At 55.9% G+C, this 27,854-nt stretch overlaps 1 protein-coding gene across 6 annotated transcripts in view; it reads left to right on the top strand.

The window, feature by feature from the left end:
- SHANK2 (SH3 and multiple ankyrin repeat domains 2) overlaps positions 1 to 27,854 on the top strand; it is a 503,000-nt gene that overhangs the window by 305,663 nt on the left and 169,483 nt on the right. For all 6 annotated transcript variants that reach the window (XM_026482959.4, XM_026482956.4, XM_026482958.4 and 3 more), the window contains one exon: positions 16,788 to 16,863. In XM_026482959.4, the coding sequence (XP_026338744.3) occupies positions 16,788 to 16,863 (76 nt within the window). The remainder of the gene's footprint in view (positions 1 to 16,787; positions 16,864 to 27,854) is intronic.

Genomic DNA, 27,854 nt, shown 5'->3' with positions numbered 1-27,854 from the left:
TGAGAAGCAGGGCGGGAATCTGGCTCCTGGCGGTCCCTGGGGATACAGAGAACATTCATTGAGAATTACCACCCTTCCATTTTCTAACCCACAGGAAGCCTACGGCTCAGAAAGGTGAGGGGTCTCATCTGAGGCCGCACGGCAAGCCCATGGTGGCCATTTAAGAAAAGAAAGCAAGGACAAATGGCCAAAAGGAGGGAGAGCCTCTGTTCTCCCCACTGACACCTCCCTTTTTAAGCAAGGTCACGGGGCAGGAAGAGAAGGAGGAAGTGGACCTTGCTGGGAGGGAGGCAGTTTCAGTCCCCAGCCCCAGACCATGGCCCTGGCTGTCCTGCTACGGCTGCTCACCGCCCGCCTTCAAACCCAATGCACGGCGTGTCCCTGGATTTTTTCCCCAAATCCCTCCATGCCTCCTGAGATCCCGAACCACCCCCTCCCCCCAGGGGATGCAGAGTCCGGCAGGAGGCATAACCAGGACCCACTTCACAGCGATGCTCTTCCTTCCCTTTGCCGCTGGCTCAGCGGGGTCGTGTGGCCAACATGGACTTGGCTGCCCGCTGTCTCCCACGGCACACAGGGCTCTGGAAGTGCCGAGACAGAGGACACACCGAGTGTTATAAATGAGAAAGCAATTACCCGGGATGAGGATGACAAAGCCGCTAAGTGTTACCTCGGCCCCGTGCTAATAGCCGGGTTGAACCATTTTCCTCTACCCGCTAATGGCATGCATAATTGCGCTGGCTTTCCTGGCGTCCTTCACCCGTACGTATTTAGACTAGTGACTGATGCATTGCCATGGAAACCGGCACTAGGAAAAAGAACCATCCCTGGTACAGTGGGAAGTGGAAGGATGCAGGCTCCAATCTGGAGCTTACAACTTGTGTCAAAGAACTGAATTTTCCGCCGATCCAATGTGCGGTCTCAGAAAGTCAATTTTGTGAGCCTCCCTGTGGATTAAACGCTCCGGAGCCATCTTTCTTCTCCGAGTCATTTTTCCTTTTTCTTCTGCAATTTCGACCCTGGAGGGCCGCAACTTTTTTTTCCCCCTCGTTGGATTAACAGACAATAGTAGATGAGGCCGGCTTCGGGGACACGGTCCCCGCGTGGACCCAGCGCGGCAGCGGGACCCGCCTGAGTGAGATGGTCACACCCAGGCTGCAGATGATGGCTGAGAATTCACGGTTCAAGAAGAAAGTTCATTTCGGAGGTACGGTGCCGCCTCCCGAGCCCGCTGTGGGGTGGTGTGCCGCGTCTTTGTTCTCTGCCAGAATCTCGGTCCCGGCAGTGCTACGGGCACTTGCCCAGACGGGGCGGCTGGCTGTGTAGGCTGGCCGCTCTGCACTCGGCGTGTTGTCGGAATCACTGTCTCTGGTGGTTGTACTCCCCTGCAGAAAGCTATTGTTTCCGGAACGGCTCTCTCCTGCTCCCGGTGCAGAAGGGAGAATCAAAGTAGCCGTCAGATCGTGCCAGAGGGCTCGGGCGTCGCGGTCGCGGTCGCTGTCAGAGCCCCCGTGGCTTTGCCGTGTTCCCAAGAGCCCCGTGGAGAGGCCAGTGGGTTTTTCAGACCAATTCGGGCGTCTCTTCCTTGGGAAGCTGTGTTGTGAACTCCAGGGGAGGGCACCTGCACTGTGAGTCGGTTCGATCTAAATGCCTGGATGGTCCAGGGGTCCTGCGCCTTCCCTGACCTGGCGGACGGTAGGGGACATGCCCCGGACCGGTACACGGCAGTGCGCCTCCTTCAGAAGCAGGGCTCGTTTGGGTTTGAGTGCGGGGTTTGCTTTTAGATCAAGTGGACCGTGTGCTCCTTCGGCTTTGTGACACGGGGGACGAGACACCATATGTATTTTCAGATTGCATTCCTTCTTTCAACTTCTGCAGGGGCTGTTGCCCGCTGCTCCCCGGCGCTCAGGGAAGCAGAGCAGAGAGGGGACCGCTAGCTCGTGGGAGTCCGACTGGGGGCTCGACCGCCTGGTCGGAGAGGACGCTGCTCCTTGAGGGAGCCCCCTCCCGGACGGCGCTTTCACGTGCGCCAAGAGAAACTGAGCCATGACCTGTCAAGACTCCAGGGACCCCTTCCCTACCCTGCTGTCTGTCAGGGACCTGTAGCCTCTCTGGGGGGGGCACCTGACCTCTCAGCAGGTTGGCGGGTTGCAGGGAGTGGGTCTAAGGTCATTGCCGGTTGGGGGGGGGGGGTCCGTGTGATCTGTTAGCGCCATCGGGGTTGCCATCCCCATCCACCCCGACTCTTCCAGGGGTGAATCCACGGATTCCTGTGACCTGGGACTGTGGTCTTGCCCGCTACGGCCCGGCGCCAAGCTCGAAGGGCCCCAGCTGCCCTCCCGCACGACAGGGCGGTTTCCTTGGGCTCCACAGGTCTTTCTTCTCCATGTCCTAGTTCCTAACCCTCAGCTGCCAGCATCCCTAAAAATACTGTAAAGAACTAAAAAGAATTCTCCCGCCCCCAGTCCGTTCCTGGGTTTAAATCCAGCTCTGCTGCTCAAGCTTGCGGTGCCCTTGTCCCTTGTACTTCACCTTCCTGGGCCGCGTGGGGGCCGGGGGGGGCGGGGGCGGCCCTGCCTCGGGGGAGGGGTGTCCTAACCTGCCCCGGGTCACCCTTCCACAAGGGGTGGCTCTGACTCCCGGGGGCTTGGTGCCAGTGGCTGTACTGGGCCAGGGAGAGGGGCCAGTCAGGCTGTGGGGCCAGAGACCAGGCATTCTGTGGGGTCGGGTCCTGGGTGGGAGCAGCGTGCGAGGGAAGCGAAGGACCGTGCCTAGCGTCCGTCCAGATATCCTGGCGCAACAGAGAGACCAGGCCTCTGCTCCCTTTGGGCCCTTTCTGAGGGTCTTTCTGAGATCCTTGCCTGCGTTCGAACACCCTGCCCCACCATCATGGTCCCTGCAGCCCTGGGGCCAGAGCGCGGCGGCCTCCCCCAGCCATCCCTAGCCACAAGGCCAGCGAGGGCTTGTCGGAATGGAAAGGGAGGGAAACGGGATGTCCTTGGCATGGACACTCCGGCCGAGCTCAGCGACAGCACGCCACACGGGCACCCGGTTCTTCACTGACTGTAATTTCCACTGAAAAAGCCACTCCAGCTCAGTATATTGTTATAAACACTTCCACTTAGCTGCCTGGGCCGATTAAAAAAAAAAAAAAAAAATTCTAATTACTACAGAGTAGAACCAGCTCATTGACAGCCAATTTGGGAAGGTGGGGATCGGTCGACAGTGCCAGGAACCGGGCTTAGCTTCCCGTCCAGCGGGGTCGGGCCCAGGAGCTGCAAGATGGGGACAGGTGGGCGACACAGGACTGCAGACCCCCCACCATGCGCGCCAGGGGTGGGGGACGGGAGGCGTCTCCCCAGCTCACAAATGCAGGGGAGCAGAGGGCTGGGAGGAGGGTCCCTATGGTGTGACCTTGGGCAAGCCCCTGCCCCTTCTCAAATGGAAGTCCTTAGCCCGAAAGCCTGTGATTCCAGGATTCCTCCATCCCCGACGATTCTCAGCTCTCGCGTTATAAAAGGCACCGTCCACAGGGAGCTCTTCATCTCTGAGATTGGTCCTTTAACAACCACTACGGGGTGGGGTGGCCAAGTGCACTGCCCTGACCTTGAGTCATGGAGCCAGGGTTTGGACCCGCTCTGCCGCCGGCGGGCCGGGTGACCTTGGAAAGCGTCTGGTCGCACCTGACTCTCCCGAGCAGAACAGACTTGCTTCGTGGCGCTGCTGTGTGGTTGTGGCAGAGGCACTAAGGGAACGCCCAAAATCGGTTCCTCACTCGGGAGCTGTGCCCTGGGGGATGCCATTCACCCTTCCCGGCCTTGGTTTCCTCCTCTGTGTCCTGCCTTGGGGGCCTGTTGGTGACCAAACAGAAGACGTAGCTTTGCAGTTGTGACGGTGCTGGGTTGGACCAGAGACAAACCCTGGAGCCCGTTGCCTAACCACACAGACCCGTCTGTCCTGTGCCACGTCTTCACCATCCCCAGGTGGCAGTGTGGCCGTGACATTCCACAGTCCAGAAGGGAAAGGGGGACGTGCCCTGGGGAAGACTGGTTCGGGAAGGGAAGGCCGGTCCTGGAAGGAGGCTGGGAAGTTGGTGCTCTGGGCCTCCCAGGCCCCCGTGCAGGTGCTGCTGAGTGAGTTGGCACTGGGTGTCTGTCAGAGGAGGAAGGTGCTTGGCACAGGGCAGAGGGAGCGCTCCATGCCAGGTGTGTGGGGCAGGGCGGGGCAGGACCCCCATCTCCGGAGCTGGGTCACCTGGGCTGGAGCCCCGGCCTGCTCCGCCTCGATGTCTCTCACTTCCTCACCTGTGCAGTGGAGGGTGGGCCAGCCAGGACCACGAAAAGGAGCTCAAGTGTTTTGCACTTGGAATAGCATTTGGTGCATGGGAAGGGCCAAGTAAACATCCCCGGGATGACAGGTGACGGCTATCGATGGAGGGGGACAGTAATGGCAGCGTGACGTGCCCCACACCTGGGGTCATCTCCCTCCCGTCCCCTTCCTCGAGCCCTGCCTCGGGGGGTGGCCTCTCCCTCCGTTGGGTCATCCTGCATTCTGACCGTTTGCTGAGCCTCCCAGCTGATCCACGGCCCTCGCACCTGGGCACCCTTGGCGACCTGGCACGGGAACTCACCTCTCCTGTGGATTGGTGGGTGAAGCCGGGGCCAGCGGGCCTCGGCGCATGGGCGCACAAGCACGTGGCCTCAAGGGACCCCGTGGGGCAAAAAGACTGCTTCGTAAAGTTATACTTGCAGAAGCAGCTTTCCGCTACGCAGTAACACAAGCACTGCATCATTCCCACGCTGTCCGGTGTGAGCTTCCAGTGTGGGATGGCTTAGAAGACACAGTGGTGCTGGGGGTCCGGCTCTCACACGTGGGAGGAAAATTAGCCCACGTCTGGCTTTTGGGGTTCGTAGATTCGGTGACTGCATGGTGCCTGTGTGTTTGGGGCCCATGACGTGTGCCCTGGAGGGTGGGCGGGGACTGGCACTCCCCGTGCCCACTTTAAGGGAACTCGAGGCACATGGTTATTGTAGAAAACCTTGCCACGGGGTCCTTGCCCAGCTGTGTGCATGCTGGGCTGGCGTACCCCGTCCTGGACAGGAGGGGAGACAGAGCGGATGACACACGCCACACACGTGTGTGCATGCGCTGGGGACGGACGGAGCAGTGCTCGGGATGCTGGGAATAAACAGAAGCCAATGACTCAGTTGCTTGTTGACCATAACCCACCGCGTAAGTGGCTTCAGCTACTGGAAACCAAGTGTTGGGGGGTGGGAGGGAAGGGCTGCCACTGTGCAGAGCCCAGTTCTGTTAGCTGAAGGAGGAGTAGTGCAGGGGGCTGCCAAGCACGGAGTGAACCACCTCTCATCGGCGATAAACACCATTTCCCCAGCTTGCACAGAGCAGCTGGCGTGTCCGAGGAGCTGAGCCGTCACCTTGGCTCTCGCTGTCAGAGTCAGAACTTGAACGGACTCTGTCTTCTTCCTGCAAACAGGGAAGTACATTTTCTGGCACACCACTTCTCATTCACTCGGGTTTTCTGACCTGGAAGCAAGATTCTGGGTTCCTTAACGAATGTGGATATAAATATGAGCGCGTCTGGCCTGACTGTGCTCTGTGTAGGTATGGTCTCTTTGTGGTTGTGAGGGGCAGAGTTGTGGCCCCCAAAGATACCACGTCCTAATCCCTAGAGCCCGGGGCTATGTTCTCATGCATGGCAGAGGGGAAGTGAGGTCACAGACGGAGTGAAGATTGCTTAGTTGCTGACTTTAAAATAGGGAGATGATCCAGGAGGGCCCCGTGTAATCCCAGCCGTCTGTAAGTGGGGGAGGGAGGCTCACAGTTCAAACGAGAGCGGTGGCATTTGAGGACTCGGCCCAGTGCTGCTGGCTCTGCAGATGGAGGACGGGGCCCCGAGCCAAGGAGTGCGGACGCCCCTAGAAGCTGGAAGAGGCAAAGGGACGGACTCTGCCTAGAGCCGCGCACAGGGAACACAGCCCTGCCCGCACGTGTACCCTAGCCCGGTCAGATCCCCGCCGGACTTCCCACCTCTAGACCTCTACGAGAAACGTGTCTATCGTGGTAGGCCACTAGGTTGATGCCAGTTCATTACAACAGCCACAGGAAAGGGACACACCCTCCGCCTGAGGCTGGCGTGGCCCATGGTCCTTTAAGAGCAGTGTCCTTACTTTCTGCTGCCTCCCCTGCTGGGCCACAGCGCGGACCGGACTGAGGTGCCGCATCGATATGCTGGGGCCGACGTCATGAATAAACACCTGAACTGTGCTAGCTGCTGATCTGGGTGGGATTAGCATATTTCCACATCAAAGGTCTGTGCCCCCGTGAGGATCTCACAGGTGCGGCCCGACCTCCCCCCCGGTGGCGGTGGTGGTGGCAGCAGCGGGATTGGCCCATCAGCAGAGCCCCGCGGGCCGGGGCTGCGGTGGAGCTGAGCCCGGGAGTGGAGCGGCCTCGGAGCGGGCTGTGCCGCCTCCCGCCCTGCCCGCTGCCCAGCCAGCCCCTCACACACCAGCTGGGGTCAGGCCAGGGTGGGAGGTGACCCCTGCCGGCCCCCGCCTTGCCGACCCGACCCCACATGCCAGTGCCTTTGTGCCCACGTCCGGCGTCTCCCTGCATTCCTGTCTGCCTGCTTCTCTGCTTTGCAAGGAGCCCGTCGGCATCTTTGGTTTTAAAAAAGAAAAGTTATTTCTGTCTTCATCCCCATCGGTAATCTCTTTCCTTCTTGTGGTTCCGATTTTGCATTTGGCTCGCCAGCCTGGGGTGTAGCCTGAGTGGTGTCTGATTTAAAACCCGCTGGAGATCACAGGCGCCTTTCGGAGGGAGGCCTGTGGCTGCACAGCGCCAGGGGCTTGGAGTGGGATGGCCGGCCACCTTGCACCGCCGGGCGGCTGGAGTCCTGCACCGTAAGGGAGGTGCCGGGCCGCGTCTGACTCGGTGCCGGCCCGGAGGAGGCTCCCAGCACCCAGAACTGCGACGACGGCTGGGGCTAGGGGCTCCCCCGTGCTCCAGTGTCCCCTGCTGCCGTGTTCGCCTCTTTGGGTGAGGGGCCAAGAAGGGGGGGAAGGGAGGACCTGGATTCCAGGGGAAAGAGGGACACGGGGAGCATCATGGCTTCATGGTCCCTTCTTTTTGTCTGTCTGTTTCTGTCTCTGTCTCTCTCTCCTTTTGGTGGGATTGAACCTAAATCTTCAGAGAAGCAGACAACAGAAGTCTGAATGTAAAACCCCAGCTCTGTCCGTTTTCTGTGCTGACGTTAGTGGCTGCGGGCTTAGCGGCTCTCGACGCCACCTGTTGATGAGCTCACAGTGCTAGGGGTCAACGGACAGGCGGGCTCGGCGGGCTTCTGTGCTCGGTGTGTTATCCCGCGTGATCCCCGCATCGTGACGGGTGAACTGGGGCAGCGCAGCCCAGAAGTGTTTCTTGTCCTTGTGATTAGTCTCCAGCCCGCGGCCGATCCCAGGCTCTTTCTCACAGACAGGGGAGACGGAATCCCTTGTGGGTCCAGGGTCCCTCGTTTAGTCATTTTAACTGCTCTATGACTGCGGGTGATCGAGGGATGTGGCCGTGGAGGGATACGCCGCCCCTGCTGGTATTTGGGGCCGTGGAGGGGTGATCGTCACCGTAAATGCCAGTATCCCGAACTGGAGGCAGAGGTGTCCCCGAGCCCAGCAGTGTCCAGGACCGCTCCTTCTGGCAACACCATCGTGGTGGGTGAAATCCAGGGACACTGTCACGGTCCACTTGGATAACTACAGTTTCCATGCAGAGTGACAGAATAACCAGAAAACTGTGTTCTTTTGCTTGCAAGACCGCTAAAACCTGCGTGAGCTGGGTTACCTGAAAAAACATACTCGATTGTAAGGATGCAGGGCCTTTCTTGGACCCCGAGGGCAGAAGGCATGGCCCAGCGTCCCCTGGGCCCGGAAGCAGGGTCTGGAGGCAGCACAGGCCTTGCTGGGAGCCAGGACAGCTCAGCCAGCTCTCTGCAGGGTCACACGTGCTCTGCTGCGCCCCCCCCCCCCCCCCGTTCCCCACGGTGACGGCCTTGGTGCTCACTTCCAATGGGACGCGGAGACCGCCCCATGTCTGTTTCACCTTCCCGGGAGAGGGCCTGATGGGCAGCTCCTGAGGTCCCACATATGGATACGGTTGGGTCTTCCTCCATCCTGGGGCTGGACAGGAAAGCCCAAGGTGGACTCCTGGAGCACAACGTAACCAGAGTCCTGGCAGCCTGCCCAGGGTATGTTAACGAGTACATGTGTCCCCGCAGGGCTGTTGCACCCTGCTGCCAGCCCTATCACAGATGAGGAAACCGAGGCCCAGAGAAGTGCTTTCTAGCCTGGCCATGCAGCCGGTAAGGGGCTGGGCTCACAACTACCGCGTTAAATGCAGGGCTCGCTGCCCTTCCTCACGTGCCTCTCCCCTGCACGGGCACCTGTGAGCGAGGGCACCACCCCACAGACCTGGCTGGGCAGGAGGGGCCCCACCCAGCCTGCTTGCCCACCCGGGAGTCCTCCGGCCCGCCACACTGGCCCCTGAACTGCCTGTTGGCCCCTCAGAATCTCCATAAATTTTTTTGAGAATTGATTTCCTGATTTCTGTTTCCAGAACCAGTCACCCTCGAGGGCCCGAGGCCATTAGACTCTCCCCAGATGCCCCCTCCTGTCTTCCTTGCCGAGCTATACGGGATCCTCTCCCCAGCAGCTCTGCGTGAAGGGCTATTTTAAATATGGACAGTCTGAGGCTTGTCATACAATCTGTCACTCCCTTTCACGAGTCACAAGAGGTATATGGAATGCGATTTCTAGACTTTTTTCTTTCACTGTAGATTTTTCTAGGCCACCCTCAGAAAGACGCTCCTGGGGTTCGTCCGCCTAAACCCTGCCTGTGTGGGGCTCCCGGGTACGTGGCCCTCTCCTGGGAACGGGTTAGCCCCCCGCCGCATGGTTGGCAGAGGGGAGGTGTCATGCTGAGAAGTCAGACACTCAGCGATCACTCCATCCAGCGGTCGGCTTTGTAGCTGAGAAGCTGCGGCCTGGAGAGGCAGAGCGAGGAGGGCCCACATTGTCACCATCAGGGTCGGGACTAGGACTCCAGTGTCTCAGTATGCAGCGCGGGCTGCCTCCACCCCAGCCGTCCCCAGGAGGAGGAAGGGCCAGCATGCTGCGCTCCAGCCTCGACCCGTCACAGTCCAACCTGAGGACACGAAACTGCCAACAGTGAATAGGAGCAAAGGGTCGAAGGGCATGGGGTTTTTATCCCCTCGTGCGCTGAGTGCATAGTCCCTGAGCACCTTCTGTGCGCCAGGCTGTGCTGGAGGAGCCGGGGCTCCAACGGGGCAGTGGGATTTGAGCTGGGGAGGGCGCATCCCAGAGAGTCCGGCAAGTGCAAAGGTCCTGAGGTACAGATGAGCTCGTCATTTACAAAAACAATGAGGTGCCTAATGTGTCAGGAGGGAGAGCCGTGGGAGTGGAGGCCACACAGTGTCAGGCCTGGGTCATCCGAGGGCACTCGGATGGGCTTCTCATTCCATGGAAAGTTGTTGGAAAACAGGAAGCAGCACAGTGGCTTCCCCCTGATTTTTCATTTCTTAAAGCTCCCTCTGCTCTATGGAGCGTAGATAGGAGAGGGGAAGGGCGAGCGTGGAAGCCGGGAGACCAGAGGCTACTGCACCAGTCCAGGCAGGAGCCGACATTCACTTGGGGGCGGAGGGACTGCCGCCTGGGACCACAGACATAGCCAAGTCTCTGCTGCATGGAGCGCTGGCCAAGGAGGGAGGCCTGGTCATGAACGACTTGGTTCTTGGCTTTAAGAAGCGACTGCAGGGTTAGGGAAACAGACAAGTAAATCGTTCCCTCCCTGGGTTGGTTAGTTTATCTGCTTCCTTGATCGCAAGCAGAGAGGCGTCCTCCGCAGAGACACACAGGGCGCGTGCTGCTGCGCGGGCCTCCTTCCCTGTTTCCCGGGATGCGCACATTCCTGCCGTCTGTTGGGCGGTTTTCCACCTTCTCCCAGACCAGGGGCTAAGCTCTGTCCCTGCTTTGATCGTGTCTAGTCGCCTGGACTCTTGGTTGCTGGTGGCAGAAAGTCAGCTCTGCCGGGCTTGAGGAAAACGGGGCATGTACGGGTCCCGAGGGAGAGAAGCCCAGGCACGGCCTGCATCCGTCAGCCGAGGGAAAGCTGCAGTAACAAACAGGTCCCTGCTCTTAATGCCCGAAAACCACAGGGCTTTATTTCTCATGCCGCATGTCTGTCGTGGATCCCAGGGGGCTCACCAGGGGACCTAGGCTGAGGGAGCGCTCACTGTCTCAGATGTTTTGGTCACCATGCCACAGGGCAAAAATCAGTGCTGGGGGCAGGGGCGGTCTCGCACTGGGGACCCCGTGCTCTGTCCATCCGAGAAGTGACATAGGTCCCTTCTCAAAATTCATTGACCCAAACTAATTTCAAGAATGTCCAGCCAAGCCAAGGCCCCCTTCCTCAGCATCCAGCCCTCAGAACATCTCAGAAAAAGCGAGCGGGTCCGGGCCATGGGTCCCTCAGGACTAACGATGGGGTCCAGGAGAGTCCAGCACGATGCCTAGGCCAGCCGGGGGCACAGCTGAGCTTGTGGTGACCGGGGTGCCAGGCCCCTCAAGAGGTAGCTCGTCCAGGACCCGCACATGGAGGAGGGAGCGGTCCTCTGCCCTGGGAGGGGAGGTAGGCACACGGAGTTGCTGCATGCACCACACCTCGGGTGTCTGTTTCCCAGCTCTTGGGTGCAGCACTGCAAACGAAATGCATTACTGCCTCCTGCTGAACTTTCTCAGCTGTGAACACTGGTGAGCGACGTCGTCTTAAATCGAAAAGGACGTGTGTTTGGTGTGTGTAAGTGAACAGTCAGGCAGAGCTGTGGGCTGTGTGCAAGGCTCTGGACCGTGTCACCAGGGCAGTCGGTCACTCCCTCCCTGCCAGCTGCTCCACTGTCCTCAGTGTGACTCATTCCCAGGCAGCGTGTCCCCCACGGTGGCCTCAAAAGTAGAAATAGCAGCAGCAAGAGGAGGACTCCATTGTCCCAGCTGGGGTCACATGCCCCTCCCCTGTGCCAGGCACCTGCTGTGGTCAAAGGAATAGCCGGCCAGGCTCCCTTGCCAAACACTGGAGTCCAGGGCCAGGCAATGGGGGTGCAGAGCGGTTGGGCAGCCTCACTTGAACTTGACCACATGGCTGGGCTTGGAAAGGGCTGACCCCAAAGAGCAAGGGAGGCACAGCCCAGGAGAAGGGGAATGTCTTCTGCACATGGACTGTGAAGGGTGTGGCTGGCCGGTCATTTCAATGCAAATGGAAGGCAGAGGGTGACAGTGCAGGATGGAGGGTGGAGGCAGGTATGGGGGCCCTGAGGATTCTTGCTGGGACCCTCTGGAGGACTCGTGGACTTCAGACCACACCTGTGAGCCTGGAGTGAGCTATGGTGGGTAAGTGACCAGGTCGGCCAACCTCCAGTCTTCGAATATGTGTGTCCTTGTCCACATCAGAATGACAGACAGAGTCTGTGCCCCTTCCCTCCTTGGGTCCGCTCAAAGCCCCAGGTCTGTCCCATGCAGGACACCTGTTCCTTTATTCAGTATTGACATGGGCACAGGAGGCCCCCAGTGCCTGCCCTTAACAATGCCCTGTAGCTGGGGTTTAGAGACAGATGTCCCTTGACCTCAGTCGTGCAGGACTGAGGTATTCTGAGAGGTTTGTGACAGGGGCACAAGAAGCTAGGCCGCAGCATAGCATGTGGTGCCTCCTTTCCCGCCCCCTGTGCCGGGCAAGTGCAGGGCAGATGCAGAAGCCCTCGGTGGCATGGGGAAGGGGCACAGCCCCCCTGGATGCAGGACTGGGGGCCGCAGCATGCACCGTGGGCTCTGCTGCAACAGAGACCTGGACGCCCCCACTCCTGGTTGTAAAGTGGGGAGTGCCAGGGGCTCCAGCCAGTGCTGGCTGAGCAGCGGCCCAGAGGCCGGTGCCCTGGGAAGTTGACTTGGCTGTGGAGCTTCCAGCAGAGGCTGAGAGGCCTCTCTGAAGAGCCCTGTCTTGCTGTCATCTTCCCACAGGGATGCTGGCCTGGCCTCGAACATCCTGTTCTCCTCCCCTTTGCTCAGTCTGCGGTGTTTTATTTGTGACTCACATTCGCATCAGTGAGTCCTGGGAAGGGGTCAGCGCAGGCAGCCAGCAGCCCCCGCCTCTTTACACAATGACAGCACGTCCCAGCTTGCCAGCAAAGCCCAAGCATGGTGGGGGCACGAGTTGCACACTGTGACAGTGGGGAAGCGTCCTGAGAGCAAGCTAGCCCACCTTCTCTCTTGCCAGGTCAGAAACTGAAGTCAGGCAAGGGCAGGTCCATGGGATTCAGTGTCTAGCCTCGGAGCCCACATCCCTCATCACTCACGCTGCTACCTTCTGTAAATCAGGAGCAAGACATCCACTTACCCCTGGGTTCTGGGTGAAGACCAAATAAGGTGGAAAGCTTCATTTTTAATGGAGTGAAGAGATAACTTAGCAGAGCTGCTATAATGATAATAATGATTGGGTGATGGTGGTGATGATGATGGCGGTGATGGTGATGATGATGGTGATGGTGATGATGGTGATGGTGATGATGGTGATGGTGATGATGGTGATGGTGATGATGATGGTGATGATGGTGATGGTGATGATGGTGATGGTGATGGTGATGATGGTGATGGTGATGATGGTGATGGTGGTGATGGTGATGGTGGTGATGGTGATGATGGTGATGATGATGGTGATGGTGATGATGGTGGTGATGGTGATGGTGATGGTGGTGATGATGGTGATGGTGATGATGATGATGGTGGTGATGGTGATGATGGTGATGATGGTGATGGTGATGATGATGATGGTGGTGATGGTGGTGATGATGGTGATGGTGATGATGGTGATGATGGTGATGGTGGTGATAATGGTGATGGTGATGGTGGTGATGATGATGGTGATGATGATGATGATGGTGGTGATGGTGGTGATGGTGGTGATGATGGTGATGGTGTGATGGTGTGATGGTGATGATGGTGATGATGGTGATGGTGATGATGGTGATGATGGTGATGGTGATGATGGTGATGGTGGTGATGATGATGATGGTGGTGATGGTGGTGATGGTGGTGATGATGGTGATGGTGGTGATGGTGGTGATGATAATGGTAATGACCATGATGGTGGTGATGGTGGCAATGAAGTGTCCCTCAGTACCTCTTCCCTGGTCTTTGGGGCCATATCCGAGAGCAGAAGTGTGACTGTGGCCAGGAGCCAGAGGACAGGAAGGACCTGTGTGTGCAGTGGGAGGTTTTCATAAAGCAGGTCTTTCTATGGGTCTCCTTTCTCTAATAAGATAATTAAGGCGGCAAAAGAGAATCTGTTGTTTTCCATGTTCTTACTGAGCCAAAATAAAAATGTGGTAAATCTTATCCCAGTCTACATTCTTCCCTCTTTTGTTACATTTTATTGGTCCATGAAATCCCAAAGTCTGGTAACCACTGGCTAACTGACCTAGCCTAGAAATGGTTCCCTTTCTGAAACACACACACACGCGCACGCACATTCACACACTCTCCCTGCTGCTGGAACCCACAATCTCTGACTTCAGCCAGCGGCCTATACCAATCATCGCTCAGCGCCCAGCACTTCCCTAGACAACCAGCACAGAGCTGCCTACATAGGGCTTAAGCAAGGGAGGTAATTAAGAGTAATAATAGCAGCTTACAGCCAGTCCCCATGGTCGTTCAGTGGCTTTGTGAGCTACTCTGCGTAACACAATGAGTTTCAAATCCTACATATCCCTTCAGGGCCTGGCACATATGGGCCCCACGCAGATGTCACAGGGCTGAGCTGGCCAGATGCGTTGCCTGGCCCATGTCCTTCCTCCATACAATCATCTGACTGCTGACGCCCGTAGACCAGACCACAGGAGGTCCACGTCCTCAGGCTCTGTCTTTGCCCCAGCCCCAAGATTCTGAGCCCCAGATTGCAGAGCTAAGGCCCCACCCCCGCGAGTCTCCTAGTGCCTGCATGTGGGGCACAGGACCTGTCTCCCCCATGGGCTTGATAAATGACTCGAATTGCACATATGCATGCTATAGGAGCCGGAGAGGAGGGGAGGAGGACGCAAAGCATCTGGGCACGCTTCGTCTGGGGGCCAAACCTAGAAGAGGTGCGTGCAGCTTGGCTGGACCAGTGCCCAGCCCAGCAAGGGCCCCAGGTGCGCGGGCTACTCCAATGGTGTAAGGTGTGTTTTCTTTGCTAATTATACAGTAGGTCACTTAGGTTAGATGGAAGAGCACTTGCACTGAGTATCTACCAGGGGTTAGGCATGGGGGCGTGGTGTGATACAGAGAGAAAGGCCAGCCGCCACCCTTGGGCACTGTAGAGAGCATGGGGACTTAGACCCCCTCTATGGGTCAGTTAGTGGGGTCTGGTGGTCTGAGCCTGGGCCTGGAGCCCATCTGCCAGCCAGGAGACTCATCTTGACCCTGCCATTTAGTGAATGTGTGACTTTGCCTTGGCAGCCTTACCGTCTCCATCCGTAAAGTGGGCGCAGTCCGACCTCCCTCGCTGGGCTGGCGTGACCAGTGAGTGGCTGAGCCCAGATGACCCTAGCATAACACAGGGGAAGGACTCCATAGATGTTGATGACACAGCAGAGACACATAGAGCAGAGAGGGAGGAGCCAACTCCATGGTGGGGGGGGGGAGACCCCCAAAGTCCTGAGCAGAATTGGAAAGGTGGCTCGATATGGTTGAGCCTGCAAAGCGGTGCACACCCCCTCAGCGGGGGTCATGAGGGTCCAGGAAGGGAATATAGGAACAGCACTTGGAATGGGGCCTGGTATACAGTAAGTGCTCAATTAGTGTTTGCGATGACAATGGTGATGATGATGTTGCTGTTCATGGAATCGTACATTCTGTGTTATTGGAGAGTTGGGGTTAGGGATGGGAAAGGGGTGGGGAGGCAGGTGGGAGCCACATCCCAGAGGACCCAGCCTGCACGTCAGTTAAGACATTGTTAGCTGCTGTACCAATGAGTCCTTCGAGTGTAGCCTGATGACTGGAAGTCTAATTGTAGCTCACCTCCACAGTTCAACATACAGAGACCCGGGCATCTTGTGGGAACCCTAGAGCGTTCCCCCATCCTGTAGGGCCCAGGGGTCCTAGCTCTGAGCTGGGCAAAGCTGTAAAGAGGGTAAGGAAGCACACTGGCTCCCATAGAGGCCAAGCTTGGAAGAGACCCCTCCTCATCCTCCCAATGGAATGTTCCATTTAATTGCTCACATTCCATTGGTGGGAAGTGGTCATGTGGCCCTGCCAGGGGGCAAGGGGAGCTGGGAAATGTAGTCCTGGGCTGGCATCTGCTCCTCCCATCCCCCAAGGGCAACTCCAAACTGTATAAAAGTGAGCTTAGGATAGGCCGGTGATGGGTTTTAAGGAGGGCACGTATTGCATGGACCACTGGCTGTTATATGCAAATAATGAATCATGGAACACTCCATCAAAAACTAAGGATGTACTGGGGCGCCTGGGTGGCTCAATTGTTAAGCGTCTGCCTTCGGCTCAGGGCGTGATCCCAGGACCCTGGGATCAAGCCCCACATCAGGCTCCTCCGCTATGAGCCTGCTTCTTGCTCTCCCACTCCCCCTGCTTGTGTTCCCTCTCTCGCTGTCTCTCTCTGTCAAATAAATAAATAAAATCTTAAAAAAAAAAAAACAACTAAGGATGACTGTATGGTGACTAACATAACATAATAAAAAATTATTATAAATTTAAAAAGTGAGCATGCATTTTTGCTGAACTAGCTGCCTCCGGGCATAAAAGGAGCCGGGAAGGACTAGGCTGACTTTCCTCAGTGTGCCTACACGTGCTCACTTGTGAACTGAAAGTGTGTGTTTGGGATTTGAATACAAGCACATTCACCTGGGAATGTGGCTTGACCGCAGGGAGGGTTACGGAAGTTATCACGAGATTTTGCACCGTTTCCCTTCAGCCAATCGTATAGTTCCTTTGTGTTTTTCCCAGGGTTTAGGAAGGAGATTGTCCGGGAGGTTTTATTAGCGGGAAAAATATCTGAACCGTAAATCACTGAGCCGCCGGATTTCCTATATTCATGTTATGCTGGGTTTTCTCCCTCTGGCCCTGAGCTGTTCAATCTAATTACATCACTCATATCGTGTCCCGTGAAATTCATGCCTAAATCTGCTGAGCGAGAGAAGCAGGTGGGGGACTTAATTAGGAAGGTGAATCACGTGTGGGGTTTTGTTTGTTTTTTAGGAAAGAGCAACTATCACCAGGAAAGTAAAATAATCATTCTTCTCCCGAAAGGCAGTCATCTTCGGATCCGCAGGAAGGCCCAGCGGCACTTGAGAATACCGTGCTGGAGGGCTCCCTGTGCCAAAGGCACGCTGCTATTCCAGCTTAAACCACAGGGCTGTCTTCTTTGCCGAGAGCCGCCTCCTGCTCCCTCCACGAGCCCAGGACCCAGGACTCTGCCTCCGTCTTGGAACGGGGCTCCTGACTCTTCAGAAGTCCGCCTTGGGGTTCATATGCGTTCCTCAGATTTTACAAAGTCAGCTCCCAGAATGAGGCCTTCTCTTCCTCCCGGATCTTTACCCAGGAGAGCAGGTCTCGCGCTTCATAGGTCAGATGAATGAGAGGCCCGGCCGGCCTCACGTGGTTTTTGCGTCCGGGCACTGTGACTTCTCTAAGCGGTGTTTCTCTTCCCTCTCTGTGCAGAGACTCGAGCAGACCGGAGCAAGAAACTCTTCAGGCACTACACGGTCGGCTCGTACGACAGCTTCGACGCTACCAGGTAAGATGCGGCTTTCTCTGCCAGGCCCCTTGGTCAAAGATGCTCGTATGTGCCGCGGAAGTGCTGGACCCCCTGGCATGGAGCCCTCGGACCCCCTTAGCTTTTCCCCCGGTGTGTCCACCGTGACCCCCTGCACATGGGCTGCGTTTCGGAAGCCACCCTCTTCCAGAGAACCTGCCCCAGCTGCGGGGTCTGTCCTGCCCGAGGTTTGGGGTCAGGCCGGAGCGCACCTGTGGGGTCCAGAAGGAGGAGGACCGGGACTGTGTGGGGGGAGCAGCACAGATGTCAGAGATGACAGCGGGTTCCATCTCATATGCGTGTCCCTCTTCCTTCTGCCTCTGAGTTGAAGTCTTTGTACAAGAAAGGCTCATCCCCCTTGAAAGGCGTGGCCCCGAGCGGGCAGAGCCTTTGAGCACAGCAGATCGGCTTTTGGGCTCCTGTTCGGAAGGGGGCTTGTTTGGTGCGTGCGGAGAGCCGGGTACTTTCGGTGATGCGACACGGGGCAGGGGTTCCAGCTTCCCCGCAGAAACTACACAGGCACGAGCTGTCCTTGGGTCTCCGATGCCTCCTCCTTGTAACGCCGGGGCGGGCCGACACAGGCTGCGGTCTTGCCAGGCGAGGGGACTAGCAGCTCAGAAGTGAGCTGCATTTCCGGCCCGTGTCCCTGCTGCCACTTCCGCTTCTCCGGCTCTTCCTGTCCCCACGTGCCCAGTTTCTCTGCCCCTCGTTTCCGTCACAAACACGAGTCTCCCTGCATTGGGGGCCAGAAGGGTGTGGAGAGAGAACCTGTCCCCCGACCCAGAGGGAGGGTTCTTAGTGGACGGCGGCCTCAGTGAGACTTCGCATGTGATGCTGAACAAGGAGGAGACACGGGCCATGTGACCCGACGGGGCGGGAAGGTCCAGCCGGCCATCCCTGGGGCCCCTTCTGAGAAGCCCGCAAACCATCTCCTCCATCAGGGCCAGACCGTGCCCTGGGCTCTGCCCCGCCAGCCCCGGGCCCCGGGCGGGTCGGTGGTGAGCAGTGCAGACCGTGCTTGTGACACGGCTGTCTTGGAGGGTCCTACCTGCTTGCGTTCGTCTCGCGGCTTCTCCTGAGCGACAGTTCCCATCTCCTGACTACCATCGCCAAGTACGCAGTGCGGGCGCTAGTGCCGCTCGCGGTATTGTGCACACACCACCCTCTCTGGTTCCAGAACGTTTCCATCCGCCCGAACGGGAGCTCCTCGCTGTTAAGCAGTCATTCCCCATTCTCCCTGCCCGCAGCCCCGGCACCCACCGGCTCACTGCGTGCTTCATGGAAATGGAGTCACACAACCCATGATCCTTCGTGCGTAGCTTCTTTACTTAGAATAACGTCGCAAGGTTCACCGTTTTTAGCAGGATCAGTACATCTTTCTATCTACACTTCTTATTGTAATAAAACACATACGTCAGACTGACCATCTCAGCCGTTTTTGCTGCACAGCTCAGTGGCGTTAGGTACGTTCACGTTGTTGTGTGGCCGTCCCCACCATCCGTCTCCAGAATTTTCCATCTTCCCAGACTGAATCTCTGTCCTGTGAGACACCGACCCCATCCCTCCCCCGGCCCCGGTGCCCACCGTCCACTCTCCATCCCCCTGAGACACCGACCCCATCCGTCCCCCGGCCCCGGTGCCCACCGTCCACTCTCCATACCCTGAGACACCGACCCCCATCCCTCCCCCGGCCCCGGTGCCCACCGTCCACTCTCTGTCCCCCTAAGACACTGACCCCCATCCCTCCCCCGGCCCCAGTGCCTACTGTCCACTCTCCGTCCCCCTGAGACACCGATCCCCCTCCCTCCCCTGGCCCCGGTGCCCACCGTCCACTCTCCGTCCCCCTGAGACACCGACCCCATCCCTCCCCCGGCCCCGGTGCCCACCATCCACTCTCCATCCCCCTGAGACACTGACCCCCATCCCTCCCCCGGCCCCGGTGCCCACCGTCCACTCTCTGTCCCCCTGAGACACTGACCCCCATCCCTCCCCTGGCCCCGGTGCCCACCGTCCACCCTCTGTCCCCCTGAGACACCGACCCCATCCCTCCCCCGGCCCCAGTGCCCACTGTCCACTCTCCATCCCCCTAAGACACTGACCTCCCTCCCTCCCCCGGCCCCGGTGCCCACCGTCCACCCTCTGTCCCCCTGAGACACTGACCCCATCCCTCCCCCAGCCCTGGTGCCCACCATCCACCCTCTGTCCCCCTGAGACACCGACCCCCATCCGTCCCCTGGTCCCGGAGCCCACTGTCCACTCTCCCTCTGAATCTGGTGACTCCAGGGACCTCAGAGAAGTGGAATTACACAGTATTGGTGTGTTTTGTGACTGGAGTATCTCACTCAGCATAGTGTCTTCCAGCTGCGTCCATGTTGTAGCAGGTGTCAGAATGTCCCACCTTTTTATGGCAGAAGAATGTTCCGTTGTCTGTGGAAGCCATATTTACTTCCCATTCCTCTGTGGATGGACACGTGGGTCGCTTCCACCTTTTGGCTGTAGCGAGTGGCGCTGCTGTGGACATTCTCACACAGGTATTGGTTTGCATAGCTGTTTCCAGTTCTTTGGGGTGTTCATGTAGCAGTGGAATTGCTGATAGGACCTGGTGTCCATGCTGACCTGTTCCAGCCACCTTTCTATCATAAACAAGAGGTGTTAGGACAGGAACCCCACGTCAGCAGAGGAGCTGGGTCGTCCCCTCCTAAGGGGCTTGGCCGACTTTCCAGATCTTGCTAACATTGCCCACTTTTTGACCTTGAAAGCCCAAGTCGCAATCCTGGCCCGGCCACCAGCACTGCCAGAGAGAGAATGCTTAGAGTCTGGTGGCTTCCAGGGAGCCACGCCTGCCCCAGCTTCTCCTGATGCGGCTCTTTGGGTCGGATGAATGGTTTCTGCAGCAGCAGGAGGCTGCCTGTCGAAATGTACCCCGGACACGTGGTCACAGCCAGTGTGCCTGTCCTGCTTTGCTTTTATTCTCAGAAGGAGGGTGCCTGAGGCTCCGAGAATGCCCAGAGCTGTCGCCATGGTTACGTGGAAGGCCATCCAGCTGGGAGTGGGGCTTCTGGGGAAGAGCCCGTGACAGCCACGGCTCGCCCGCAGGCTGTGGCTTTTGCAGAGCTCTTTCCGCCCAGGGCCGGCAGCTGGCAGAGAGCCGCCAGCAGGCCGCCCCTGGAGCATACATGTGCATGGAGGTGGGCGTGCACACTCTCAGCGTTGGAAACGGGCAGCATCCCCACAGAGGAGCTGTCAAAGGACCTGAGTTGACTGAGCCAGGAACAGAGAAGATCACGGGGCCAGGCTGACTGGGTTGCATGTCACGTGGCTGACAGTAGGACTGGGGTGCACCAGAGACACACATTGCATCTTGACCCACAGGAGGCGTGCAGAGCCATCGTCACTGTTCAGAGATAGAACAGAGCTGTCTCGGAAGGTGATGAGCTCCCCGTCATTGCAGGGAGTCAAGCAGTTAGGGCATTCTCTTTCCAGAATGTCTTGGAAAGTCGGACCAGGTGACCTGGGAGATCCCTGCCGGCTCTGCCTCCCTGTGTTTTGGGGCCCAGATGAAGACTTTGGTTTTATAGGTTACTGACCACTGGCATGGTGCCAGGGCCTGGGACCACAGAGGAGAGGGACATCCAGCCACACCTGGGTCAACAGGTGGCTTCTAAGTAAGTGATAAAAGCTCAGGCTTGTCCTCGGTCCAGGAGTCGGCCCCCACGTTCCTGGCGGGGGGGGGAGTCAGATGCCCTGTGGGCTCACGTTGCCTGGAAAGAGATGTGAGTAGTCAACAGTGCCACTTACGAGCTCCCTGCCACGCGCCAGCAGCGCTTGCCTACATCGGGGTTGCCGCCTGCTGACCTTCCAGTGACCTTGGAAGCCAGTGTCATTATCCACTTCACGGGAGAACACTCCCGTGGAGGAAGGAAGGTCCCATTAAGGAGCCGGCCCTCGGTGTGAGGGCCGGTTGCCTGGGATACAGGACCCTTGTCTGCAGCCCCCTCTGTCCCACAGTGAAGATGCTACTGCCCGAGGCTGGCGTGGAACTGGCCTGGGATTGCGAGAACCTGGCAGAGACGGAACCGTCACCTGATGCAGCGTGTCAGGCAGATGGAAGGACGATATTACCTGGGTTATGGGGTCTGGGCTTTTCCACACAGGGTGTAGGGGTTGGCCTGGGGGAGCCACTGCCTCCCAGAACCGACCTTTTCCAGACCGCACACTTGGCAGGGGCGAGGGAGCTTGTGGCGCCCCCCGCCATCACAACCCAGGCGGCCGGCGGGTGTGGCTCTTGAGCGGGTGTTGGGGTGAGGCTGGGCCCTGGTCGAGGGGCACACGTGCTACTGTATGGACCAGCCAGTGGCTCGTTCTCCCGCTTTAGAATTCCTGTCAGACGTGGCCTCGTGAGCCACAGAGATCCGGGTGGCGTGCCAGCACCCAGGCCGATTCCCTGCTGTCGGCGGCAGGGCGACGGTCTGGGCAGGCAGCTCACGGCTGAGGCCGCCCCATCGCAGATGCAAATGTCATTAAAGAACACGCACTAGGAAGTAAGACTCCATGTAGATGGTTCTGAATGAGTCAGGACGCGGTTCTCCCCTTCCCATCCCCTCCTGTGTCAAAGGCTTTGCTCAGGGGACACAGCTGGAGAGTGGTCTGACAAAAACACACCCCTGTTGATTGTTGAATGTGTCCCGTTACTCCGGCCGAGTCTGTCCTCAGGATTCCCCTCCCCCCTCCCAGCATGCACATGACAGAAGGGTCTAGAAATACGGGCACATGATCAGAATCAAAAGGCTGAGAACCTAGGGCCATTTCTAAACAGGACCTTACAGATATTTCTGTGTTGTTTTTAAAAACACTTCTCAACACAGGATATGGGGGTCTCAAGTTCCCACTAGTCTTAAATCAGATCTCTACCCTCATTAACATGGGGCGTGCAAAAGAAGTCTACCTGGGAAAGGAAGGGGAGACCTCAGGCTCTCACTCCAGGCTGAATACATCCCATCCATCTATCAACCCGTCCATCCAGCCGTCCAGTTACCTTCCACTCATCCATCAGCCAGCCATTCAGCCATCTACCAACTCATCCACCCATCCATCCATCCACCTACCTGTCCATCCAACCGTCCATCCATCCACCCATCCATCCATCCACCCACCTGTCCACCAACCGTCCATCCATCCACCCATCCATCCATCCACCCACCTGTCCATCCAACCGTCCATCCATCCATCCACCCATCCATCCATCCATCCACCCACCTGTCCATCCAACCGTCCATCCATCCACCCATCCATCCATCCATCCATCCATCCATCCATCCATCCACCCACCTGTCCATCCAACCATCCATCCATCCACCCATCCATCCACCCACCTGTCCATCCACCCATCCATCCATCCATCCACCCACCTGTCCATCCAACCATCCATCCATCCATCCATCCATCCATCCATCCATCCACCCACCTGTCAATCCAACCGTCCATCCATCCACCCATCCATCCACCCACCTGTCCATCCAACCGTCCATCCATCCACCCACCCATCCATCCATCCATCCACCCACCTGTCCATCCAACCGTCCATCCATCCACCCATCCACCCATCCATATTTACCTATCCATCTTTCCATCCACCCATCCACTCCTCTTATCTGTCTATCCGTCTATTTAACCAATATGCGTCAAAAGCCGAATATTCAGGGAGCTACAGATGTGGAGGTAAACGAGACAAGCACAGTCTCTGACCTTGTGTAGATCAATACCTAAATAGTGAAAATGGCAATGTTTATAAATAAATAAACTAGAGAATCCCACTTAGTGGTTAATGCTCTGGAGCAAGTTCGCAGAGACTGTACCACCATACAGTCTCTTGGGCAGGTGGGGGCAGGCCAGCTTTATATAGGAAATCAAAGTAAGTCTCTGTGACAGAATGACTTGTGATTTGAATCCTGACAGTTGAGAAGAATCTGTCGGCTTCGGAAAGCCCAGCATGTGCAAAGGCCCTGAGGTGAAAAGAGAAGCTGCCATGCAGAAACAGCAGTGGCCTGGAAGGGAGTAGAAAGGATGATGCCACCGAAGGACCTTGTTCTCTGTGGAAAGCGAGTGGCTTTCCTCCACTCTTGAAGTGGGGGTACTAGAGGGCTTTACGTGGGGTAACCTTGCTGGAGGAAAACAGACAGAAGGCAGAATGGAGACCAGTTGTGAGACCACCGCCATCGTCCTGGCCAGGCCGTGGAGGGGTAGGGCTAGGAGGTGGACAGCTTCCAGGTGTAAGGTGTCCTTAGAAGGGACAGGACCTGCCAAGGCACTGCACATGGGGCGAGTGGGGAGGGAGGAGAGCTCTCCACCTTCTTTGGGGTTTTCCAGGGAGGAGCACTGGGGGTGAGTGGACACTGGACCCGTTCTCTGTTGTCAGCAAATTCCTTGTGGAACTTCTTACTCCACAACCGAGCGGCACCTGCAGCTTGGGACCCGCCTGGAAGCTCAGAAGCGCCATGCGGGGAAGGCATCTAAGAACGGGATGGGCTGTCACTCCTCTTCCTTAGTGAGACCAACTGAATTAGAAGGGCGGCAAATCGTGGCTCTTCACCAGTCGAACGGTCCCTCTCCAGAGCTGCTTGCTTTCGTGGTTCCACATCATCGTCCAATCGTACGTGTTTTTAAATTGGTGATTGGAAGTGTATTTGCATGAATGAAAAATGCAGGCACAGCATCAGAGTAGGTCCCCCTCTAGTCCTTAGCTCCCGGCCCCCACTCCTCCCCAGACAGAACCCCGCTGCTGGTTTCCTGAGGATCTTTGCAGAGACGGACTCTGAGTGTGGAGGTGTACTTGTGCATTACCCGAAGCCTTGTAAAGCCCCGGAAAACAGCGTCCTCGGTTTTTTATCTGACTCTCCAGCTAACACCCTGCGTGACCTCGGGCAAGTCGCTGTCCCTCTCCGTGCCTCGTCCCGGACCCCCCAGGCCGGTCCACAAAGTGGAGATCGTCCTTGCAGCGCGGGGCCCACCCCCGGCGGCGCTCTTGACGGGGTGAATGGAGAAACGTACGTTTAGTGCCCGTGGCTTCGAGGCGCGCGCTGTGTAAATGCAGAGGGTCGCCGAATTGTGGACAGCGTGTGTGGGCAGCTGGCTTTCCTTTGAAACCCTCACTTCGTGTTCCAGAAAACTGCCTCAGCGTGTAGGTAGTAAGATCTGAATGGCAAGAAGCACTGATTCCCCCCACTCTTCCTCCATCATTATTTTATATTTCTGTGTTTTTTTTATGATTCCTTAGACTTGAAAAAAAGGCATCAACCCCTGAGTGTGTTCTCTGGCTGGCTTCATGAGGCAACATACACTGTTTTTTCCTCTCTGTTAAGTGATGGCTGGGCCCAGTGATTAATAATAAAGCCCTTGGGGCAGCTCCTTTGGGATAGGAAACGAGGCGATTTCACTGTTTCTTCCCTACAAACCTCTATTTTTATTTTTTTACAAATCAATTTGTAGTTTTTTCGAGACCAAGGAAGAGAGGGGTGAATCTCTGGGCTCACGAGCATGAGAAGTCGGCACAGCTGTGCACCAGCCCTTCCGCGGGCTCTCCCGGCGGGACCGTAGCACGCATAGGGCAGCTGGAGCAGGGTCTCCAGCTAGACGAGTCACGGCCCCAGGGAACGCGTCCCAATTCCCCTAAAAACTGTTGTCCTCTGCCGTCACCATCGTGATGAACAGCACACCAGGTGCCCAAGTGGGAGACCTGGCTCCTCTCCCCGCCCGCGTTCAATCCATCATGAGGGTCTGGGGACTCCTGCCCTTCTCCCCGTCCCCCCGTCGCATCCCAAGGTTGGCGCTCAGCAATTCGTCCACATCGCCTGACTGGCCCAGGGCCCCCGGCCTTCATCCATCCTCCAGTAACACTTTTCTCCTTTCACAAATTTTGATACAAATGCGACATTTGTTACGTAGTAAAATAAGTTATCAATTTAACCAACCACACAGGGCTAGGAGGGGAAAGAAACGGCGTCTCCCACCCCTGCCCAGCCTCGTCCACGCAACTCTGCTCGGCAGAGGGACCACTCTTTACTTGTTTTGATTCATTCTTCTGAGGATTACCTTCCTACCTCTGTGATTACCCCTTGTGTCTCTTTTTCTTTTTTTTTTAATTGGGGTATAATTAACATATGACATTATATTAGTTTCGGATATAGAGCGTAATGATTTGATATTTATACAAATTGCTAAACGATCACCAGGAGAAGTCTGGTTAACATCTGTCACCTCACATCCTTATTATTTTTGTCTCTGGTGATGAGAACTTTTCAGAGGTAGTATCCCAGCAACTTTCAAATATGCAACACAGGATTATTGTTTTTTTAAGCTTTTATTTATTTGACAGGGAGAGAGAGGCAGCGGGAGAGGGAACACAGGCAGGGGGAGTGGGAGAGGGAGAAGCAGGCTCCCAGCGGAGGAGCCTGATGTGGGGCTCGATCCCGGAACCCCGGGATCACGTCCTGAGCCGAAGGCAGATGCCCAACGACTGAGCCACCCAGGTGCCCCACAACACAGGATTATTAACCGCGGTCCCGCTGCTGTCCATTACATCCTTGGGATTTATTTATCTTATGGCTGAGAGTTTATACCTTTTGACTGTCTTTGCCCGTTTCGTCCGCTCCCTCATCGCCTGCTCCTGGCAACCACCATCTCTGTATCTGTCTCCTCTGTGTCTGTGAGTTTCGTTCTGCCTGTTGATCTCTTTTTGCTTTCTTCTACGTATAAGCGAGATCATATGGGATTTGTCATTCTCTGCCTTATCTCACCTAACATAATGCCTTCAAAGTTTATTCATGTTGTAAATGGTGAGATTTCATTTCTTTTTATGGGTGAATAATATTCCATTGTGTATATATACCACTTCTTTATCCATTCCCCTATCAGTGGACACCTAAGTTATTTCCATATCTTGGCTGTTGTGGATAATGCTGCATTGAACGTGGGCTGCAGAAATCGTTTCGTGTTGGTGTTTTCATTTATCTTTGGTTAAATACCAGAAGTAGCACCGTTGGATCCTACGGTAGTTCTGTTTTTAATTTCTTTTTTTTTTTTTAAGATTTTATTTATTTATTCGACAGAGATAGAGACAGCCAGCGAGAGAGGGAACACAAGCAGGGGGAGTGGGAGAGGAAGAAGCAGGCTCACAGCAGAGGAGCCTGACGTGGGGCTCGATCCCATAACACCGGGATCACACCCTGAGCCGAAGGCAGATGCTTAACCGCTGTGCCATCCAGGCGCCCCTCTGTTTTTAATTTCTTGATGATCCTCCATGCTGTTTTCCAAAGTGGCTGCACCTGTTTACTTTGCCCCCAAGAGGGCACGAGGGTTCCAATTTCTTGATGCCCTTACCAACACTAGTTATCTCTTGTCTTCTTGACAATAGCCTTTTTAACTAGTTATCTAGTTAGAATTATCTCTAGCTAGATTATCTGTTGCTACATTAGTTAGATCATCTCTTGTGTATTTTAACAGTAGGCGTTCATACTCATTCAGTTGTGAGGTGATATCTTTTGACTTGTTTTGCTTTGTTCATCTGATGATTACCTCCCTAACTCTGTGACTCTCCCTTTATTTCCTGATTTAACAACACAAGCATCATTAATTCTTTGCTGTAAAAGTCTTCTAGGTTCTGTCTATAAGTTGGATTCAAAGTTAAAAACCAGTGGAAGACGTTGTATTATCATGTATACTATAAATGTTTACATCATTTCCAAGTATAAGGCTAGGACTGACGTTCCTCTTTATAGACCCATGAAAGGGGGCTTTCTAATACCAGAACCCATTGGATTCTTTGTTCAACTCCATCAGCTGTTCAAAGTAATGCCACAGTTTAGCTTATAATTAGGATCATGATTTTCACATGAAGTTCTTATTTTTACCTGGAGTTTCTGATTACCTTTCTTTCTTTCTTTCTTTTTTCCCTTGTGCAAGAGAGATTATTTCTTCAGTATGCCACTAAAATATCTTCCTGTTTCTTCCATATCACTAGAACCCATCTCATTCTTATCGGAGCTCCCTCCTCGCACTTGGACCCCATCCCCCAGTTCCCAGTCCACAATTATCATTCTGAGATTTACCTTCATGGAGCTACTGGGTAAGCAAGGTTCTTTCTTCAGCTTGTTCTGCGGGGACACATACTGAAGTAACAACCTCAGTAAAAGGCACCTGGAACGTCAACTTCCGTGTCTGAAAGGTCTCTGGTTTTCAAGTGTGCCCTCCGTTGTAGAATTCTGGAGTCAAAGTAGTTTTCCTTCTGAGCTAGTAAGGCACCACTTCATCGTCAACCTGCTTCTGCTCGTCGCTGGTGAGAGGTTAGGGTGCTGTCTGATCCCCACTGCGGGGTAGGTGAGCGTTTGTTTTCCTCTCCAAAACTTGGCAAGAACTTCATTGTATGCACTTTTCTTGATGATGGGTCTGGGTAGAAGTCTCTTCTTTATTCATTATGTTCACTATCCTGGGGGCTCCTTCAAACCGAAGCAGCTTTGGCTTTAAGAATATGCTTTTATTATTCCCTTGAAAATGCCCTCACTTCCTGTCTCAGTTTCATCTTTCTAGATTTCCTGTCGGCCCATTTGAGTTCATTGCACCTGCCCCTTATTCTTTCTCATATTTTCTGTCCCTTTACCTTTTTGCTCTGTATTCTGGGAGATTCACTCAACTTTCAACCTGTCTATGTACATTATTATTTTGACAATCACATGTTATTTTCCCAGAGCCTTTCCTTTCAATGATGGGTAAGCTTCTAAAGCTGAGAGAAGTGGTTTCTATACCTTTGGGAATAAGCAGGGAGCCATGAACGGGCAGTTCTCTGTAAAGAGCTGCTCTCACAGCAGAGTCCCAGCCAACTGCATATTCCTTGAGGTCAAACACCAATACAAGAGAAGCCGAGAGTCATGTTCCTTGCCCCCCCTTACCCCAGGAACTCAGAAACAGACAGATGCAGGCTC

This window comes from Ursus arctos, unplaced genomic scaffold, assembly GCF_023065955.2.
Source record: "Ursus arctos isolate Adak ecotype North America unplaced genomic scaffold, UrsArc2.0 scaffold_23, whole genome shotgun sequence".
NCBI classification, from domain to species: domain Eukaryota; kingdom Metazoa; phylum Chordata; class Mammalia; order Carnivora; family Ursidae; genus Ursus; species Ursus arctos.
The sequence above is the reverse complement of the archived record's forward strand: the minus strand, read 5'-3'. Positions and strand labels throughout refer to the sequence as shown.